The following is an 18,662-nucleotide window of genomic DNA, read 5'->3' as shown; positions in this document are numbered from 1 at the left end:
TTGCCTGACGCCCATGACCGGACAATGGGCCCCGACATTTCCCTGCTCCTTTTTCTCTGCCTCCATCTCATCGCCTGTTCAGGAAGATTCTCGCGGGAACATGCGTTCTTCCCTTCTCCAAGCACGAAAGCAGGGTTTCCGACACCGGCGTATGCACTGGACGCCTCGGGGCGGAGCCCGAGCTGGCGCCGGTGGGCGGACCTTGCGAGCGGCGCGCACTATAAAGTGGGACGCGCGCCCGCCTGCGCACGCTTTGAAGAGAATGAGTGAAGGTTGAGTGCTGTTCGGCTTTGGTACTTTTTTGTCTGCGCGGCGGGCTTGGGGTCCGGGCGGTGCTCTGGGCGGCGGCAAAGCTGCGACGTCGCCGCCTGGGTGGGGTCAGGGCCTTTGAAGGGACCCGGCGCGCGCGCGCTCCGAGGCGAGCCTGGGGGCTCCCTGTGGGGCGGTGGTGGCGGCCGCCGAGGGTCAAGGGGGCCTCCTGCTGCCCGAGCAAACGGGGGCGCCGGGCTAGTCCTGTGTCTGCACCGCGGCCCGGCCGCGCCATTTCTGCGGCCCACGTTGCACGTCTCCGCCATCTTGGCCCTTCTTCTTGGGGGACAGGAGTGGGGGGTGGTGACGTTGAGTTTCTGAGGTTTCCCACCCGCGTGCTAGGCACGTGATTTCTTTAGGAAATCGCACTTGTGTTTTTCGATTCCGGGCGGCTGACGTTTTTGGGCAAGCCCGAACACATCCTCTGGGGCAGCTGGAGGCAAGATTTCGGGGGTGGCTAAGCAAGAAGTGGGAGTGGGGGTCTCTGCGGGAGTGACGGGGTGGTTTCTGAGAACCAGCCAGGAGTGGTCTTAGGAGAAACCAAGCGGGGGCTTATTTCATCTTCAGGAATCGTTATGACACGGTCACTCCAAATATCAGAGTTTTGTGGTCACTCCAACATCACAGTCTTGTTAAAGGTTAGTTCTGGGCTCGTTGGTGCTTAAGGTCGTCTTGATCATCCGTTTCCTAATGGCCGAGCAAGGCCGCACCCCTGCCGAGGAGGCCCAGCCCGGGGCAGCTTGCTGATTTTCTGTCTCCCCACCACGGCCCAGGAAGAACCCCCCTGGCTGTGTCCCTCTCTTCAGGCAGCCACCTAGAAAACCCTTGACTTTATCCTCACCATCGCCATGTCCGAGTGGAAGGCTTTTTCTCCGGCATCCATCATTGGCATGCCCTCTTGCGCCGTTGTCCAATATATTCCTTTTTCATAGCTTATTTTTTTAACTTATTATTAAAACCCTCCTACAGGGAAATAGACGTAAGTTTCACAGTTGTACCATTTGGCCTTGTTTGTTTTTTTGTGTATTTAGTGTTTTGAAAGTAAATTTATTTCATCCAAAATAGTTAACCGTTGTGTCTCTTAAAGTAAAATTTTTCTCCTGAACGACAGTGCTGTTGTCATCTCTAATGAGACTGATCCCTTAGTGACGCCGTCCCCTGTCTGCTTTGTGGTCACGGTTCCTAAGACATCCCCAAAATGTCTCTCACGGCTGATTTTTCAAAAATGGGTGCCGCGAAGAGTCTCCAGTCATTGCTCGTAGTCCTTGTATCTCGGCTTTTTTTCCCTAGAATAGCCCCCTCATTCCTCCCAACAGCTTCTTCCAAGAGATCTGCATCTTAGCTTTCACTGTAGGCTTATTAGCAGGAATAGCCAGTGCCAAGAATGTGCAAAAGTGGGCAGGGGCGCGGGGACCCCTGGTTCTCTCCACAGAGTGGGTTTGAGGACAGTTCCCTGGGACGCTGCGGGGGTGGGGGCATCCTGCCGTCTCCATAGGGAGAGCTGTGGGCATTCTCACCCTCATGGATTTCGTGGTTCCCAGTCTCAGTGCTCTTCTCAGCTTGGCCTCTGTCCCCGAAGGTGAGTGCCCTTGGGGCCTGATTGCAGAGGGCCCAGGGCTCCCATGATGTCCAGCACTGGGCTCCTATCACCCCTGAGGACACAGTGCCCCCCAGGACCTTTGACACCTGGGGATCTGAGGAGCCCTGGTTTTGATAGTCTCTGTACCCCCAGACGGTTTCTCCCCCACCCTCACCAAGTCCTTTCTGTGTTTACAGGTGTGTCTTCAAGCGAAGGAGCCACCCACCACCACCCCGTCTTGGTAAGAACCCTTGCTCCCACTCCCTCATGCACCCACATCGAAAACACCTCACCCTCTGTTTGGGTGACTTCATACCCAGTATCTCTGGGACCTAATTTATGTGCCAACCATTGTGCTTGGGATTTATGCCAGATCCCAGCTCCGCTGTTGATGGCTTGGTAGTGTTAGTCAGACACTGCTCTCCCGAGCCTCAGCTTCTGTGTCTGGAGAGTGGACCCAACACATCAGGGGTGGATGGGCCCAAGGCCTCCACACAGCGGGTGGTGGGCCGTGAGGTTTCCCGCCTTCAGAGGTAAGGGTTGAATAAGACAGAATGTGTGGGCTGTGGAAGGAAAGAATACGGATGTGTTTGGGTTTGGGGCAAGACAACTCAGGAGAACTCTCATTTTCAAACTCAGCAGAAGAAAAGAAACAGAAAGGCTGGCGGCTGTCATCGCTCACACTGCGGGTTTTGTACAGCCTGGCTACAGTGTACCTTTCAGCAAAGCTTAGCCAGCCTCCCATGAATCCTGGGCTTACAAACTGATACAGTTATTCCAGCTGCCCTTACTTTACACACCAGCCCTTATTAAAATGACACAGATTATCGGGAGAACGTTTAACAAGTCTTTCAAAGAGCTGAATCATCAAAGGGGCAGAGATCTGCGTGTCCTCCAAAAAGAAAAGAGTTCTCAGCTCTAGGGGGGATTTTCCGGTCCAAGGAGCCGGGAGAATGGGGGCTGCGGGGAATTAGGACTGAAAGTGTGTTCTCCAGGATTCTCAGGTTTCGCCTCTTGCTGATGAGCGTTTAGGGATGAGCGGCTGCTTTCTGGGAAGGGTGAGCTCAGATTGTGGGTCATCTGAGGGGCTCAGGCGAGGGGTCCTCTGTAGAGCTCTGAGCCGTCAGCGCGGGCTGAGAGGGAATGTCTGGGGAAGCGTGGCGCAGGCAAGGGGCCGCCTGGGCAGTGATATGTGGCGGTGGGGGGGTGGCAGCAAGCAGAGGGAAGATGTGACAGCAGGATAGGGAAGACCTGAGGAGTGTGTCACATCTGTCGATTTCTCAGGCAGTGCTAGCCGACAGCTGTCAGGACGTGCCCGTCCTCTCTTACATTGTCCATTCCAGTAGCCCCTGCCACACGTGGCTCCAGTACCTGAAACAGCAAGTGCAACTGGGAGCTAGATGTTGAAATTGTACCTATAAGTAGCAGCTGTGTCTTTGGACAGTGCATTTCTACACACAAAACATGGGTTTGAGGGTTGTGCTTGCTAAATAGTAGCTCACACTTGGGGAGCACTTGCTCTCTGAGTCCTCCCGGGGTCCCAGTGAGAGGCATAACCGTTCCCCATTTCACAGTCGCCTCCCCAAATCACAGAGCAAGGGAGTACAGCCACGCGTCGCTTAACAACGGGGCCCGTTCGGAGAACTGCGTTATTAGGCGAGCTCGTCGTCGTGTGAACATTCAGTGTGCTTCCACACACCTAGATGCTAGAGCCTCCTGGGCACCTGGGCGCTGTAGTGCTGGTCTCATGGGACCGCCACTGTTTATGGGGTCTGTCATGGACCGAGACGGGATACAGCACATGACTGCAGTGATGTGGGTCCCGCCCAACCAGTTTGTCTCAAGACCACGGCTGCGGGGCCGGCCCCGGTGGTGCAGCAGTTAAGTACGCACATTCCACTTCGGTGGCCCGGGGTTCACTGGTTCGGATCCCGGGTGTGGACATGGCACTGCTGGGCAAGCCATGCTGTGGCAGGCATCCCACATATAAAGAGAGGAAGATGGGCACGAATGTTAGCTCAGGGCCAGTCTTCCTCAGCAAAAAGGAGAATTGGCAGCAGTTAGCTCAGGGCTGATCTTCCTCAAAGAAAAAAAAAAAAAAAATATCAGCCGAACAAGAGACTTGGGAAGAGTTGGGAAATCAGACGAGAGGTGTGGGGTGTTCTCATTCGGCACGCTGGGGAGCTGAGCCCGGGGGAGGCCGCCTTCGTCTCACTGGAGTCTGCCAACTGCCTGTCTGCCTGGCGGATCTGTTCCATTTTCCAGAGGAAGAAACAGCCGGCGGGGCGGGGGGCACTTAGTTCTGTGGCTGCAGGTCATACAAGAAGTGACACCCGGGGAGGAGCCAGGCAGGGAGGGGTGGTCTAGGGGGGCTTGGGGGCGCAGGTATGCTGTTGGAAGGTGAGTCATGGAGGCTTGCCTCCCAGGGACCAGATACCGCTCATTTGTCCCGCCTGCGTCTCTGAGCTCTTGTCTGTGTCATCCCCTTAGGACTATAGGCAGGGGACTCTGGGACCTGAGCGAGGAGGGGCATGAGGGCACCAGGGCCCCCGTGATGTCCAGCACTGGGCTCCGACCGCCCCTGAGGACACGGTGCCCCCCGGGACCTTTGACACCCGGGGGTCTGAGGGGCCCTGCTCTGGGTGGGGGAGGGAGGGCTGGCGGGCCGTGGGTGCCCTGTGCCCCACTCACCTCCTCTTCCCCTCCCCCTCTTCTGTGTGCAGATGTTTCCTCCGGGACTGGAGCAGCCCCACCATCCATCTTGGTAAGAACAGAAGAGGCTCCCTCTTATTAATACCATGATGATCATATTCAATTTATGTTATAAATGTATTGTTTATAAATAAAATTTATAAACTAAAAATTTCTAGATTATGGTAATACTAATTTAACAGAGACAAATGCTGAGCATTTGCTGAGCCAGGCTTGGTTGTAAGCACTTGCCTGCCCCCGCTGGCCACACAAGGGCTTGGGGAGACCCCGGGCTGGTGGCCGAGGGCTCAGCTGGTGCTACTGAGGATCACCAGGTGGTGGCAGAGGGGAGCGTTGACGCCAGCCTCTGCGGCCCCCGAAGCTGCCATCCCCTCCGTGACGTGGCGTCCACCGCGCAGATGCTGGGGGAATGTAAGACGAGGGGGGTGCTCCATCAGAGGGTGCTAAAGGGGCAGTACGCGGGGCCCCCGTGATGTCCAGCACTGGGCTCCGACCAGCCCTGAGGACACGGTGCTTCCCGGGACCTTTGACACCCGGGGGTCTGAGGGGCCCTGCTCTGGGGATGAGGGATGGGGGCCTGTGGGTGCCCTGCACCCCACCCACCTCCTCCCAACCCCCCACCCTCCCCTTCTGCCGGGAGCCATATTACCAACGCCTGTACAGCCGTCTGACAGGGTCCGGGCTGAGAAGGGCCGAGGGGCGCAGGGACGCCCCTCGGTGGAGAATGGCCGACCGTCACCCCTGATATTTTCTGAAATGTATGCATGCTTTCTATCAAGGTTTGACTATACTTGTCTCTGCTTTTCATTCTTGAAGATAGATAATTTAACTTAGCTTTTCAGTCTGATGCCTTACTAGCAAAATGATATTTTCTCCGGGCAGTGTGCTCAAGGGACAAATAGTCCTACCCCCTGAAAGACAAAGGAATGCTTTCAGCCCCTAAGGGGCGCGGGAAGGTAAAGATGTTTACCCGCTGAGAAGGCACATAGTCCTGGGGATAAGCTACCCGGGAGTTGCTTTTTGTTCCCATTGACCATCTGAACAATGACTAGCTGATCGATGGGGGCAGGGGTAGCTCCCCCAGGACGTGAACAGACGGAATGCTGTCCTGTCCGGGTGTCTGGACCTTCTCTCTGCCTTTGATCTAACTTTACCATAAATTACCTTTGTTTCTGAACCCACAAATCCATACATGAAGAATAGAAGATTCAAATAGACCCCATCCCTGACGTCAATGTATATTCGTCCCAAAATAGTAGAGGAAGTCATTTCTATACCCTTTAAAGTTTAGAAGTTAAATTTACACATACTCCACTACAACAGATGCTAAGCTACCTATCTCCTTTAGTTTAGAGACAATAAATAATCGTTAATTGCGGAAAAGATGATTGTTAACCTCGTGCTCGATAGAATGGAATGCTAATAAAAATTCTTGTGCTCGCTTTGTACTTCCTTATCTCTCTGAGAACATCTGTAGAGCTATTTCTGTTCTGATCCTGAAAAACATAAAAACGACACTTGTGCACAGTAAAGACAGACTTGATTGCACCGACTCAAGTTTCACGTCTCTTCCTTCACTGCCGCGACTCCGTCCCTCCCTCAGGAACCTGGACTTGGCTGGAGCACCACTCCGGCACCCTTCCGTCTGCAAGTGCTTTCTCCAGGACTGGAGCAGCCCCACCGTCCTTCGGTAAGGACAGAAGCTCCCTCTTGTTAATACCATGCTACTCATTAAATTTATTCTAAGTTCGTAGTGAGTAAACCTTACAGACCATGGCAGCGACAGGCAGGTGCCGAGCGCTTGCTCTGAGCCGGGAGCCATTCTAAGTGCTCGACTCATTTCATCTCCACCGTTGCCCTATGAATTGGGGGGGTCACAGCCAACATCCTGTGTCAGGGGTCCTGAATGGGCTGTCCCCCGCAATGTCCAGCACTGGGCTCTCACCGCCCGTGAGGACATGGTGCCCTCCGGGCCCTTTGATACCCCGGAGGGCTCTGAGGGGCTGCTCTGGAGAGATGGGGGCGGGGGCCGCTTCCCCGCCTGATGTCTTTGGTGTCCTTCCTGCAGGTCCTCTGGCCGAGGCCTCAGGCTTCTGTGCCTCTCCCGCCCGGGGCACCTGTGGCCATGGCCGAGGGCGCGCTGGCACCCACGGAGGTGGGGCGGGGGGACCGCCGGTACACGCACACCGAGCTCCTGGCCGTCTCGCAGCGCTTCCAGCAGAACCCCAGCGAGCTCCTGATCACCTGGGTCCTGCGGGTGTATGACCAGGGGGGCTCAGCCCTGACCCTCAGCCCCGGGGAGCTGACGCTGCTGGGCGACCTGACCAGCGACACCGTCTTCAACTACCGCTGCAAGGCGCTGCGCGGCGGCCGCCAGCCGCTGCTCACCTGGCTGCTCCTGGCCTGGCGCCAGCGCTGGGAGTCCTTCCTGCATTTCGACTCCACCGAGCTGCCCTTCCAGCCCTGGACCACCATGGAGGAGGGCATCCAGCTGGTGCGCGAGCTGGGCATGCTGGACTGGATCTACAGCGAGCTGCCCCTGCCTGCCACGCCCGAGGACGTGCCCTTCACGCCCGGCCTGCAGCAGCGCCTGCTCACGGCGGCACCCTCTGAGGCGCGGGTCTCGCTGGTCGACCTGCTGGTCCAGGGCATGACAGTGCTGGAGGCCGTGATGAAGATCCAGGCCACCGCCGACGTCGGCCTGCTCTGGCGTCACAGCCAGCCGGGCGGCGCCAAGCTCGTGCTGGGGCCCAACCCGACGCACAAGGACCTCCTGGGCTGGCTCCTGAGCCACGGCGTGCCCAGGGAGAGGGTGGACAAGCAGCCCACCAAGGTCCTGATGGAACTCTACATCAGAGAGGCCAGGCGCAGCCGTGGCCACCCGGCCAGAGTGCTGGGGGACAAGCCGCTGCCGCCGCCACCACTGGTGCATCGCAATTAGGACCCCAAGGCCTGGCCTTCCATGGCCCTCGGAGTGGAGGCGGGAGGCCACGTTCTGGGGGAGCCAACAGGGCAGGGGGCGAGCACCTCAAGGGCCACGAGTCTCCTGCGCGTCCCCAGGACAGACTGAGGGACCATTTGCCCGCCTGTTCTCCAGCCTACTGTGGGCAGGCCCCCTGACAGCGTGTTGGGGGGAGCCCAGAGGGGTCCTCGCCCCCGGCCACCCCACGGGCATCACCGGCCAGAACTGTGGAGGGGAAGGGGCTGGCTGGTGGCTGCCAGGTGTGGTGGCCCCTCTGGGTGAGCCAGCCTGACACAGGCCGGCACGTTTCAGTCTGTCTATTGGAGCCCGATGGGCATGGCGGGTGGACCCCTCTCCCACCCGGGCCCGCAAAGCACTACAGGCCAAGCGGGGAGACCTCATGGTCCGTGGCATGTAAGCCTCTTGAAGTTTGTGCCCTTTTTCTTAAGGTTTCTTCAAATGCACTGTTTTTACTTAGCGCTTTAAACATAGATGACACTTCAGTTTTAGGGGGCACTCATTTCTCTTGTAAGTGTTTTTTAAACCTTTTGGCCATGGCTTTCCCTTTTGAAGTGGACTCGTGCTGTTTACTTACCTGGGGAAGGTGCGGCTGTTCCCATCCGGCTTGTCCAGCTGCCTGTGTAGCCTCCAGCCAGTGTTTGTCACGTGGGTTAAGAGTGTCGGGACCCACAGCCTCGTGAGGGTGGACGGCCCTGCAGTCAGTGCTGGGCACACTCTGCGCACTACAGAGCGCGCCTGGCACTGCGCATGCACTGCAGTGTTGGTGCAGTCCTGGGTGGAGCTTAATCCAGGCCCCTCCCGGGGCAGGGGCAGGTGGGACACAGGGTGGCCACCTCCCCGCGGGCTGGGCTCTGTCGGCCCCTGGGAGCCGCTCACAGCAGTGAGGGAACCTGCCAGAACTCTGGGTCTCTCCTGGATCTCTAAGCAAGAAGCTGCACGCACTCCCAGGACCAGGAAGCGCAGAGGGTATCCGAGGCTTTCCCTGGGTGCCGCTGCTGTCCACGGAGGCCCCGGGACCACCCCGCACCCCTGCAGGTCCCTGGGGATGGGTGCTCCTGACAAGAGGCTACTTGGGGGGCCCATGGCAGGCTCCCTCTCCCCATGGTACTGGGAGTGGATGGGCCTGTGGGGAGGGTGTGCTGGTGTCCCGAACAAGGAAAAGGGATGTCCCTGCCTCTCTGGATATGAGGACAAGGCTGCTGGCCCCGGCCCGTTCCCTCCCACAGTCCAGGGGTCCCGGTGCCTAGGAGTGGCTCTGCTTCTGGTCACAAGCTCCCCTTGCCTCTGAGCCTCTTACCCCTTTAAATGGGCACCAAGTGACTTACTGAGTGCCTGCTGTACACCAGGCTCTCCCCGGGTAGTCCAGTGGGTGTTCACACGTTTGCCCAATGGTGCAGGCACAGCCGTTGGTGCTGTGCACAAGGGACAAGACCCTTGGGACTGGTGCCTTGGCCAGGGCCACACCGAGAGGAGGCAGCCCCCAGACTGCTGCCCGGCACCCGGCATGTGGGGAGGGTGGAGCCCCCTTCTGGGGTGCAGGAGCACAAGTGCCTGGGCTCCTGGCTTAGCAGGTGTGTGGTGGCTGTCCTTACCTACTGTGCTGTCCCAGAGAACACTTGCGGTAGTGGAAACTGCACTGCCCAGGGGGCAGCCCCCAGCCATGCACGGCCAGCAAGCACTTGAATTGTGGCCACTGTGACTGGCACCTCCAGTTTACATTGTATGTAATTTAAACCGTCCCATGGTGACCAGTAGCTGCTGCACTGGACAGCACTCAGGTGGTGACCTGTCCCGTCCAAATTACGGCAGCGTGTGCTGTGCTGGGCAGCCCTGGGGACGGTCCCCAGCCCCACCTGCTTTGCTGGGCCCCATGAGGTTAGTTTCAGGGCTCGTGGAGCCTCAGGGAGGAATCTTGTCTCTGCCAAGTGAGATGGGGGCACAGAGAGGCCAGTCACTGGCCTGGAGTCACACAGTCTCAGGATTGGTCCCAGCTGGCTGGCTGTGGGGCCGGGCTTTGAACCCTGTACTCTCTGAGGTCTCCTCTCAATAGCGGGCACCAGAGCCGGGTCCCAACAGAGCAGGGGCTTGCCCAGCAGGCACAGCTTCATTGCACATCATGTGCCCACACAGGTCCCCACGTGCCCTCACATACACTGCACGCTCTCATGCACGCCTGGAAACTTAGACATAAACTGCCTAAACACGTTACCCACGTGTGCAGCCACCTGTGCACACGCACATGCACAGACAAGTGCAGGGACGTCCACATGAATGTCCGTGTGCGGGTACCACTGCAGGCACACACGTGCCACGTGCACGCGCACACAGAAACAGCCTGTCACAGGCCCGTGGACACGCACACACACATGAACGCTTGAGCACACAGAGAACCACTTGTGGCTTCCAGGCCAGGGAGCCCTCCCCGTGTCCCCCACGCGGACAGGCACACGCAGGAAATCACAGAAAGCCAGAGCAGCAGGTGAGCAGACGTGTTGGGGTCCAGCGTCAGCCATGGGGAGGGGGTACCCGGTTCCCCGGCTCACACGGGGCCCCCCCAGGCCCGCAGGCAGCCCGGTCTCCAGGCCAGCAGGCCCAGCCCCATGCTGAGCGCCGCCAGCACGGCCACAGCCCCGGCCAGCAGGGGCACCACGGTGGCTGCGGGGAGAACACGGGGGTGTGAATCTCGACACGTGCCCCCTCCACTCCCACCCCAGCACCGAGGGCCATCACCTGCGGTGGCGGCAGGCTCTCGAGAGCCGTGGCAGGGGACCCCGTGGGCCGGAGGCCGGGCGGGGGCCGTCAGCTGGTGGAAGCGGCCTAGCGGGCAGGGGGCCTGGCACCCGGGGAGGCGGAGGGGCAGGGGCGGGCTGGCGGAATCGTTGCGGTAGAAGAGGGAGATGGTGATGTTCCTGGAGGGAGAGAGGAGGGGGTGGCACGCAGGCCCCTCCTCGCCTTCCCTCCCCCGACCTTCAATCTGGAGAAGAGCAGCTCAGTGCAGAGACTGGGCTCCTGACTCCTATGTGTCCACCTGCTGATGCCATCCTGACCCACCTGGGCCGGGCACCCGTCCCTCCTCTCCAGAGTTCTCTCCCACCTGTTCTCAGGCGCCACCCCCTTCCTCACCCTGAGTCTTCGTCCAAGTCCCCGAGGCGTCTCCGGAACTCGAAGCCAAGGCAGGCAGCGTATGGGGGGGTGTGCCCATCATAGAGACCCAGGGCCCCCTGCAGGGCCAGCAGAGTGCTGTCGTGCTGCAGGTGGATCCCAGGGCTGAGACAGGGCTCCTCTCCGGATGTCTCCTCTCCCGAACTCTAGGCTGGTGCATCCAGGTCCCCCGGACCTCTTAGCACCAACCCCCCCCACCCCCTGCTCACCCTGGAGGCAGGCCCACCAGTTACAGGTGATCATTTAATAAACGTTGGTCAAATGGATGCAAGATATGATTGGCCAGCTCAGTCACACAGCCTGTCTTTCCAGAAGAAGTAAATTCTTTCTCTCATAACACTATCACCTCCCTCCTTCCAGAGTCTATTCCTCTAGTGATATGGCCCAAGAGTATGGTTTGGAGATAGGAGTTACCCAAGACTGAGGTTCCATTGAGACCACCAGCTCTTCCTCACCCAAATCACCACCCCCCTCATCCCTGTGCCCACATGGCACTGCCTCCCTCCCCAAAGACTCACAGCTGAGTACATAACCATCTTGAGGGGCAGCCCCAGGCGCTGGACCCGAGAGAAGTTGGAAAGGATGGCATCTAGCAGGATCCCTGAGAGAGCAAGAACAGAATGCGGAGAAGCCCCCAGAGGAAGGGCCCTCAGCCTCCTGGCCTCCCAGCCCCACACCTCACCCCCTGTCAGCTGGGCCTTCTCTGCTGCCCGGGGTGGGCCCACGTGGGCCCCAATATCCAAAGCTGAGATCTGGGCTAGAGTCTTCAGGACATCCGGGGAGGCCCAGGATGGGAGGGGAAGCCCGTGAGCTTGCTGGGGAGAAAGAGGGAGAGAGGATAAAGTGACCGGGTCATCCCGAGCTCGTCATGCTCCTCTCAGGCCCTCCCAATGCCCGTGCTGTCCCCATTGGCTGCCATCATCTCTCCAGCCCCTCACCTGACCCCCTCATGGTCTGGGTCTGGCCAGGAAGTTGGGGGGGGGTGGCAATAGCAAATATTAATTAACAATAGTAATGACCATCAGTCCACAGTCCAGAAGCCCTTATCTGAAACCCCTGGCGCCAGAGGGGTCTCAGAATGCAGACGTTTTCGATTTTAGAAGGGTCCGATGGTGCCAATGCCTTGTACCTCAGAACACGGCCCGTGGGGAGTGCGGCAGCCCCCTTAAGGGTACGCATTGCTATTTCCGCCGTGCCTTTGGGAACATCTCCATGAACTGGGGGAAGGAAGAGCACCACCCCGCCCCGGGTCAGCCCCTGCTGCCCAAGTTTTGGTTTCGGCGCTTTTCCGATAGTGGGATGCGCAGGAGTGATTGCAAACAGGCGGCCGCACACCCTCGTGCGCGCCTCACGGCGTGCCAGGCGCTGTTCCGAGCGCATCGCGTGGATCACACCGTTTGGATCTTCACAGCAACCCCAGGGGGTGCTGACACGGGTGTCGCCAAGCCCATTGTGCAGATGGGGAAACTGAGGCACCAAGGGTTAAGTGACTTGAGGGAAAACAGGTGGTGAGCAGCAAAGCTGGGATGTGAACCAAAGTGCCCTTAACCCCTTAACCACTTGGCTTGGGTGAGTGGGGCGGGGGACTCACCTGGCACATCAGCGTGTCCAGAACCTTCCACGCCCTGCGGAGGGGCTCCCCGACCAGCGACAGCCCGGTGAAGTTCTCCAGGCGAATCAGGAAGTCCTGGATGGACCGCGCAGGGTGAGCCTGGCAGATCTCCGCGCCCCTCCTCGCAGGCCCCGCCCCTCTCCACAGGCCCCGCCCACTAGCCTCACCCCTCTCCGCAGACCCGGACCCGCCGGCCCGCCTTCCCGTTGGCCCTGCCCCTCGCACAGGCCCCGCCCCTCCCACAGGCCCCGCCCACCCGCCCTGCCCCCTTCACAGGCCCTGGTGGCCCCGCCCCTCCCCACAGGGCCCGGCTCTCCCACTGGTCTCGTCCCGCTGGCCCCGCCCCTCCCACAGGCCCCGCCCCCTCCCACAGGCCCTGCCCTTTCCATAGGCCCCGCCCCTCTCCTCAAGCCCCGCCCCTCTCCACAGGCCCCCGCCCACTAGCCTCACCCCTCTCCGCAGACCTGGACCCGCCGGCCCGCTCTCCCGTTGGCCCTGCCCCTCCCACAGGCCCCGCCTCTCCCGCTGGCCTCGCCCCTCCCACCCACAGGCCCCGCCCCTCCCCCAGGCCCCGCCCGCCCGCCCTGCTCCCTCCACAGGCCCTGGTGGCCCCGCCCCTCCCCACAGGCCCCGGCTCTCCCACTGGCCTCGTCCCGCTGGCCCCGCCCCTCCGGCAGGCCCCGCCCCCTCCATAGGCCCCCGCCGGCCCCGCCCCTCTCCTGAAGCCCCGCCCATCCCGCTGGCCCCGCCCCGCAGGTCCCGCTCACCGTCCAGCCCTCCAGCGCCGCCTGGTACTCGGCAGCCTCCGTGGCCTCCCGCAGCAGCTCGTGGTATCGGGGACAGCTGCGCATGGGGAACCTCAGCAGCTGGGGGAAACTGAGGCTCAGAGAGGACAGTAGCATGACTGGGGCCCCACAGCCGGCGGGGGAGTCGGGTCCGTGGGGCCCTGCTCTCTGGTCCAGGGTCTCTCCCAGCGCTGGCTGTGCAGCGTGGGGACCCCGGCTCACCCCATCTGGACAGCTCTGCCCCCAGGAAGGTCTTGGGCTCAGAGCAGCTCAGGCTCCGGGGAGCCGCGCAGCCAGGAGAGACGCCGGCTCCCTCCATCTGCGTCTCTGTCTCCCTCCAGCCCTCCCACCCTCTGGCCCTGTCCCGCCCCTGACCTTGTCCTCAGAGGTGGGCACCGTGTGCACGGGGATGGGCCTCCAGGCAGACTCGGGGCGCCCCGGGGCAGCCTCGGGGAACAGCCCCGCGAGATTGGCCTGAGCGCTCTCCAGCGTGCGGTCGAAGTCTGTGCTGCGAATGTACACCTGGGGGGTGGGGACGGGGCAGGCAAGGGGACCAGGGTCGGGGTCAGAGGTCAGCTACAGCGGCAAGCCGAAAGCTTCAGATTCAGTTCTGGGTCGAAAGTCGGGTGTTGGGGGTCAAAACTCAGGGCGGGTTCAAGTGTCTGGCCCTCAATGTTGGAAGCTGGGACCAAGGGTCAGAGGTGAATGTCAAGAGCCGCTGGGTTGGAGGTCAGAAGTTGGGTGGACATGTAGGATTAAGGGGGTCAGTGGGGTCAATGAAGGTCAGGAAGACGAGAATGGCTGGAGGCTGGAAGTTAGAGGTCAAGATGAGGTCATGGGTCAGAGTTCAGGACATATCTATCAGGGATTAGAGGTCAGAGGTTAGGAGGAAATCCTGACTGGGGGATGTCAGAAGACAGAGAAGGAGATAGGAAAGGAAAGTCCTATTTGATGAAGGGTAGAGGTCAGAGGTTGGAGGTCAGGAGGGCAAGTGGAATCAATGAAGGTCAAAGACAGACTCAGTCAAGCTTTGGAGTCAAAGGCCGGAGGTCAGGAGGTCTGGCTGGGGTCAGTCGGCGTCAGAAGACAGAGGTGGAGGCCAGAAAATAAAGTCAGAGTTGATGGAGGTCAGAGGTCAAGATGCGACTCAGATTGAGATGGGGTCAGAGGTCAATGTGACTGAGTGGATGGTTTGGAGGTCCGAGATCAGACATAGGGTACAGGTCATGTGGATGGGGGTCAAAGGCCAGAGGTGGAGGCCCAAGGGAAGCCTTGAGTCAGTGGAGGTCAGAGGTGGGAGGTCAGGAGGCCCGGTGAGGGTCCACATGGCAGTACCTCCTCCCGCCGGTACTTGGGGCTCAGAAAGGTCTCGTAGCGGCTCCTCAGGAAGCGGCCCAGCTCCAGCTGCTGGCGGACCCCCTCCTGGGGACAGAGCAGACTCAGCAGACCCCTCCCCCTCAACCCCCTCCCCCTACCCCACTCCAGCTCCTCACCCTGGTCAGCTGGCCCAGGCCGCGCGGCCACAGGGTGGAGACGGCCTCCTTGTGTGGGTCGGTGGGGTAGGACACCAGGGGGGCGCGGTCGCCGTGGCGGAACACCTGGGGACAGGACGGGGTCAGGGCTGGCCTGGGGCAGGAGAGGGGCCAGGCCGGGCTTGGGGGCGCTCCTCACCACAGCCACGAACACCAGGGGTCCCTCCATCAGGGCCGGCGGCAGCAGGAGCAGCAGCAGCAGGAGACGACCGGCTGGGTGGCCCCAAAACCCCGGGCCGGCCATGTCCACACAGCCCAGACGCTGAGCTCAGCCCGCAGTCTGCACCACAGCCCCAGCTGCTCATTAGCCTCAGCGCCCCAGGACAGCACGTCCCAACATGCCTCCTCGCCAGCCTCCCGGGACGCAGGGGCCCCAGCGCCTTGGATTAACCCGTGGATTTACCCATTTCGTCTTTCCTGAAAATGGAGAAACTGAGGCACAGAGGGTTAAGTCCCTTGCCTGAGGGCACTCAGCTAGTGAGTAGCAAAGCTGGGCACAGCAGGACGGAGAGAGACCCCTGCCCCACATTCTAGACTCCCACTCTCTGCTCTCTCCTCCCTCCCCTCCCCTTCCTCTGAGTCTGTTCTTCCTTTCCGCTTCCCTTCAATGTCAGGGCTCTTTGAGGCTCCCTTGGCCTTCTTGGAGATGTCACCTTCTTCCAGGTGGCCCAAGCCAGCATGGCCCAGTGGTCGAACCCCCAGACCCTGGCGCTGGACAGGCTGGGTTCAAACCCTAATTTCCCCATTTGCAAGCTGTGTGACTTTGGGCAAGTTGCGGCACCTCTCTGTGCCTTAATTTCCTCATTTGGGAACGAGCACAATCTGTGCCTGGGAGAGTTGCATTGAGGATTCATGAGTTCTAATATAGTCGGTACTCCGAGCCGGGTTTGGCAGAGTAACCGCCGAACAGCGTCAGTGATCGATTGCTGCGTAACAAGTTATCCTAAAACTTGGTGGCTGAAGACAGCAGCTGTTTATCATCTCTGGGTTTTGTGGGTTAGGGATTTGGGAGTGGCCGAGCTGGCGGATTCCGGCTCAGAGTCTCCCACCAGGCTGCAGTCAAGCTACGGGCCAGGGCTGCGGTCGTTCGAAAACTTGACTGGGGCTGGTAGAGCCACTTCCAAGCTTAGGGACGTGGCTGCCGGCAGGAGGCCACAGCCGGTCCCCACGTGGGTCTGTCCTCAGCGCTGCTTGAGCATCCTTACAACGTGGCCGCTGGCTTCCCCCAGAGCCAGGGACCCAGGAGTTGGTAGTACCTTTTGTTTGTTTGTTTGTTTGTTTGTTGTTGTTTTTTGAGGAAGATTAGCCCTGAGCTAACATCTGCCGCCAATCCTCCCCTTTTTGCTGAGGAAGACTGGCCCTGAGCTAACATCCGTGCCCATCTTCCTCTACTTTATATGTGGGATGCCTGCCACAGCATGGCTTGCCAAGCGGTGCCATGTCCGCACCTGGGATCCGAACCACCAAACCCCAGGCCAGCGAAGCGGAACGTGTGCACTTAACCACTGCGCCACCGGGCCGGCCCCCCAGCAGTACCTTTTATAGCCTCACCTCAGAAGTCACCCGTTTCCACCTTATCTGGTTGTTTTCACAGATCAGCCCTATCCGATGAGGGAGGGGACACGGGGGGTGAAGACCAGGAGGGGACAATCCCTGGGGGCTGTCTTGGAGGCTGGCCCCACGGCAATTTCTTTAAATAAGTAAAGATGCATCTTCATACTGAGCGCCCCCCAAATTCCTATCTTGAAATCCTGACCCACCATGTGATGGTCTTAGGAGGCTCGGCCTTGGGGGGTGATGAGGTCATGAGGGTGGAGCCCTCAGGAATGGGATTAGTGCCCTTATGCAAGAGACCCCAGAGGGGCCCGCTGGTGGCATAGGGGTTAAAGTTCCTGTGCTCCGCTTTGCTGGCCTGGGGTTCGCAGTTTGGGATCCCGGGTGTGGACCTAGCACCGCTCGTCAAGCCATGCTGTGGAGGCGTCCCACATAGGACAGATGAAGATTGGCACAGATGTTAGCTCAGTGACAATCTTCCTCACCAAAAAAAAAAAGAAAAAAAGTATATATATAAAAATCTATATGTATATGTCTCTCACATAGATTATAATCTTAAATCCTAAGAACTACTCATCCACGGAAATTCAATTTTCTTTATTTTACAAACTGGAAACTTTGCCTGAGGCCGCCCCACTCACAGGTACCAGAGCTGGGATTCAAACGCCTCCCGCTGGCCCCAGGGTGGGAGCTCCCCGCACAGCAGCGCCCCACTCCAGGCACCCCCTCTGGGCGTCTCTCTGCTGAGAGCTGGGACAGGAGGGCAGAGCACCACCTTGTCTGACCTCAGCTGGGGATGCGCGCATCCACCGACTCCAAAGTTTAGCCGCTCTGCGCATGTCCGCGAATGATCGCGAGAACGCCGCGAGTCTTCATTGGGCGGTTACAAATGACTTTTAGCGAACAGGCGAATTCGCAAAGATGGAATCCGCGGGTAGAGAGGGTCGACTGTACTTGTTTCTCTCTCCTGTGTTTCTGGTAATCTGGACGTTAATTCTAAAGGCGTGACGGACAAAAAGAAGTATCTGCAATAGTAACAGGAGGGCTGGCGGAGTAAAAGTCAGGGACCGCTGGAAGCTGCTGCCACTACCACGGTTTCTACCATTAGAACTGCCACTCCCACCCCCACAGCTGGTGACCAGGCGCTGGGATGCCCAGTCTAGCCAGCGCCGTGTCTCTTAACTTTGCTCTGGCAGACGCTGCTGGCGGAAATTCGGCCTGGGCCACCTCACCTTCTCTTCCAGCCTCACCCTCCTCCTGCTCCGGGATATTTCTGGCACTAAGAGCTGACTGCTGCCTCCCCTGCTCACAGCCCCACCATGGCTCCCAAGCACCCTCAGGGGAGACAAACTGCTCGGAATGGTGTTGGAGGTCTGGGCTGTCCCATCTCAAATGTCCCAATCCCAAATTCAGATACTGCATGTGACAGTCTGCATCCAATTCCTTTTCTCCCCCAAGCCTCTGCCCCAAGGTCCCCTCTACCCAGAATGCCCTTCTCTTGTCACCATGGCCACCATTCTGGTCTCCCAGACAACCCCTCTCAGGTTCTGGTGGCTTGTCTCCCCTCTCTAGCTCAGAGACCCAGGAAAGGGAGAGAGAGGTCACGTGAATGAACGCGTGTGGCTCAGTCCCCATGGCCATGAACTTTCAGGAAGTGAGGAGGGGTCCAGCGGTGGTGGGGGAGGCCTAGGGGGGAGGGGAGGGGGGGAGGGGTGGGCCCTGACCTCTGAACCCTCCCCCCAGAATGTAACCCTGGCCATGGCCGTATTCACCATCCTCGCCTCCATCTACTTCTTCAACAAGGTGAGTGGGAAGAGGGCGGCGGTGGCGGGCTGGGTCTGTCTCTTTGGTCTCCACTTTATCGTCTTGGTCTCTCTTTCTCGCTCGTGTCTCTGTGTGTCTCTGCCTCTCTTCCTCTCAGGCTCAGCAATGAGAAGACACAGGATCCCCCAATCCCAGAGCCCCGCCTTCGCCCCGGACCGTGGCTCCGGCCTCTGAGACCAAATAAATGTGACCGATCAGCACACCGTGCTCCATCCCACTGCCCCACCCGTCACAGCCTCGCTGGCTCTGCTTCAGGGCCAGGCCCCTGGGTCTGAGGGAGGAGGGGCTGGGGCTGGACCCCTGGGTCTGAGGGAGGAGGGGCTGGGGGCCTGGACTCCTGGGTCTGAGGGAGGAGGGGCTGGGGCTGGACTCCTGGGTCTGAGGGAGGAGGGGCTGGGGGATAGACTGCTGGGTCTGAGGGAGGAGGGGCTGGGGCTGGACTCCTGGGTCTGAGGGAGGAGGGGCTGGGGCCTGGACCCCTGGGTCTGAGGGAGGAGGGGCTGGGGGCCTGGACTCCTGGGTCTGAGGGAGGAGGGGCTGGGGCCTGGACCCCTGGGTCTGAGGGAGGAGGGGCTGGGGGCCTGGACTCCTGGGTCTGAGGGAGGAGGGG

At 59.8% G+C, this 18,662-nt stretch overlaps 2 protein-coding genes, 1 long non-coding RNA gene and 4 other non-coding genes across 9 annotated transcripts; 6 read left to right on the top strand and 1 right to left on the bottom strand.

Annotated features, from left to right (window-relative positions):
- The first annotated feature begins 247 nt into the window (after window positions 1–247).
- Window positions 248–8,071, top strand: LOC106845491 (uncharacterized). 2 transcript variants are annotated; one of them, XM_070498464.1, is made up of 7 exons: window positions 248–293; window positions 877–947; window positions 1,851–1,888; window positions 2,086–2,129; window positions 4,612–4,652; window positions 6,204–6,290; window positions 6,669–8,071. In XM_070498464.1, the coding sequence occupies exons 2-7, from the start codon at window positions 885–887 to the stop codon at window positions 7,539–7,541; spliced, it is 1,146 nt and encodes a 381-aa protein (XP_070354565.1). In that variant the 5' UTR covers window positions 248–293; window positions 877–884; the 3' UTR covers window positions 7,542–8,071. The 2 variants fall into 2 exon arrangements, with proteins under 2 accessions (XP_070354565.1, XP_070354564.1); XM_070498463.1 differs by lacking the exon at window positions 248–293 and having other exon boundaries at window positions 743–947.
- Window positions 1,924–2,014, top strand: LOC123281352 (small nucleolar RNA SNORD88). The gene has a single exon (XR_006520788.1). It is a non-coding gene; the product is annotated as a small nucleolar RNA SNORD88 (small nucleolar RNA).
- LOC123281354 (small nucleolar RNA SNORD88) lies at window positions 4,432–4,522 on the top strand. The gene has a single exon (XR_006520790.2). It is a non-coding gene; the product is annotated as a small nucleolar RNA SNORD88 (small nucleolar RNA).
- On the top strand, window positions 5,062–5,152 carry LOC123281353 (small nucleolar RNA SNORD88). Its single transcript, XR_006520789.1, has one exon. It is a non-coding gene; the product is annotated as a small nucleolar RNA SNORD88 (small nucleolar RNA).
- On the top strand, window positions 6,513–6,606 carry LOC123281355 (small nucleolar RNA SNORD88). The gene has a single exon (XR_006520791.2). It is a non-coding gene; the product is annotated as a small nucleolar RNA SNORD88 (small nucleolar RNA).
- Window positions 8,072–9,972: 1,901 nt separating the features above from the next.
- ACP4 (acid phosphatase 4) lies at window positions 9,973–15,055 on the bottom strand. 2 transcript variants are annotated; one of them, XM_070498462.1, is made up of 11 exons: window positions 14,814–15,055; window positions 14,636–14,740; window positions 14,478–14,564; window positions 13,518–13,664; window positions 13,125–13,223; window positions 12,337–12,432; window positions 11,428–11,560; window positions 11,264–11,346; window positions 10,707–10,831; window positions 10,314–10,492; window positions 9,973–10,238 (listed from the first exon to the last, which is right to left on the bottom strand). In XM_070498462.1, exons 1-11 carry the CDS (start codon window positions 14,916–14,918, stop codon window positions 10,123–10,125), a joined length of 1,275 nt encoding a protein of 424 aa, XP_070354563.1. In that variant the 5' UTR covers window positions 14,919–15,055; the 3' UTR covers window positions 9,973–10,122. The 2 variants fall into 2 exon arrangements, with proteins under 2 accessions (XP_070354563.1, XP_044614835.1); XM_044758900.2 differs by having other exon boundaries at window positions 9,973–10,492.
- Window positions 15,056–17,743: 2,688 nt separating this feature from the next.
- On the top strand, window positions 17,744–18,281 carry LOC123281044 (uncharacterized). The gene is made up of 3 exons (XR_006520260.2): window positions 17,744–17,882; window positions 17,972–18,031; window positions 18,150–18,281. It is a non-coding gene; the product is annotated as an uncharacterized lncRNA (long non-coding RNA).
- Window positions 18,282–18,662: the final 381 nt, after the last annotated feature.

The sequence above is a fragment of the Equus asinus genome, chromosome 26 (assembly GCF_041296235.1).
Source record: "Equus asinus isolate D_3611 breed Donkey chromosome 26, EquAss-T2T_v2, whole genome shotgun sequence".
Lineage (NCBI taxonomy): Eukaryota > Metazoa > Chordata > Mammalia > Perissodactyla > Equidae > Equus > Equus asinus.
Note: the sequence above shows the minus strand (reverse complement) of the source record. Positions and strands in the feature narration are given on the sequence as shown.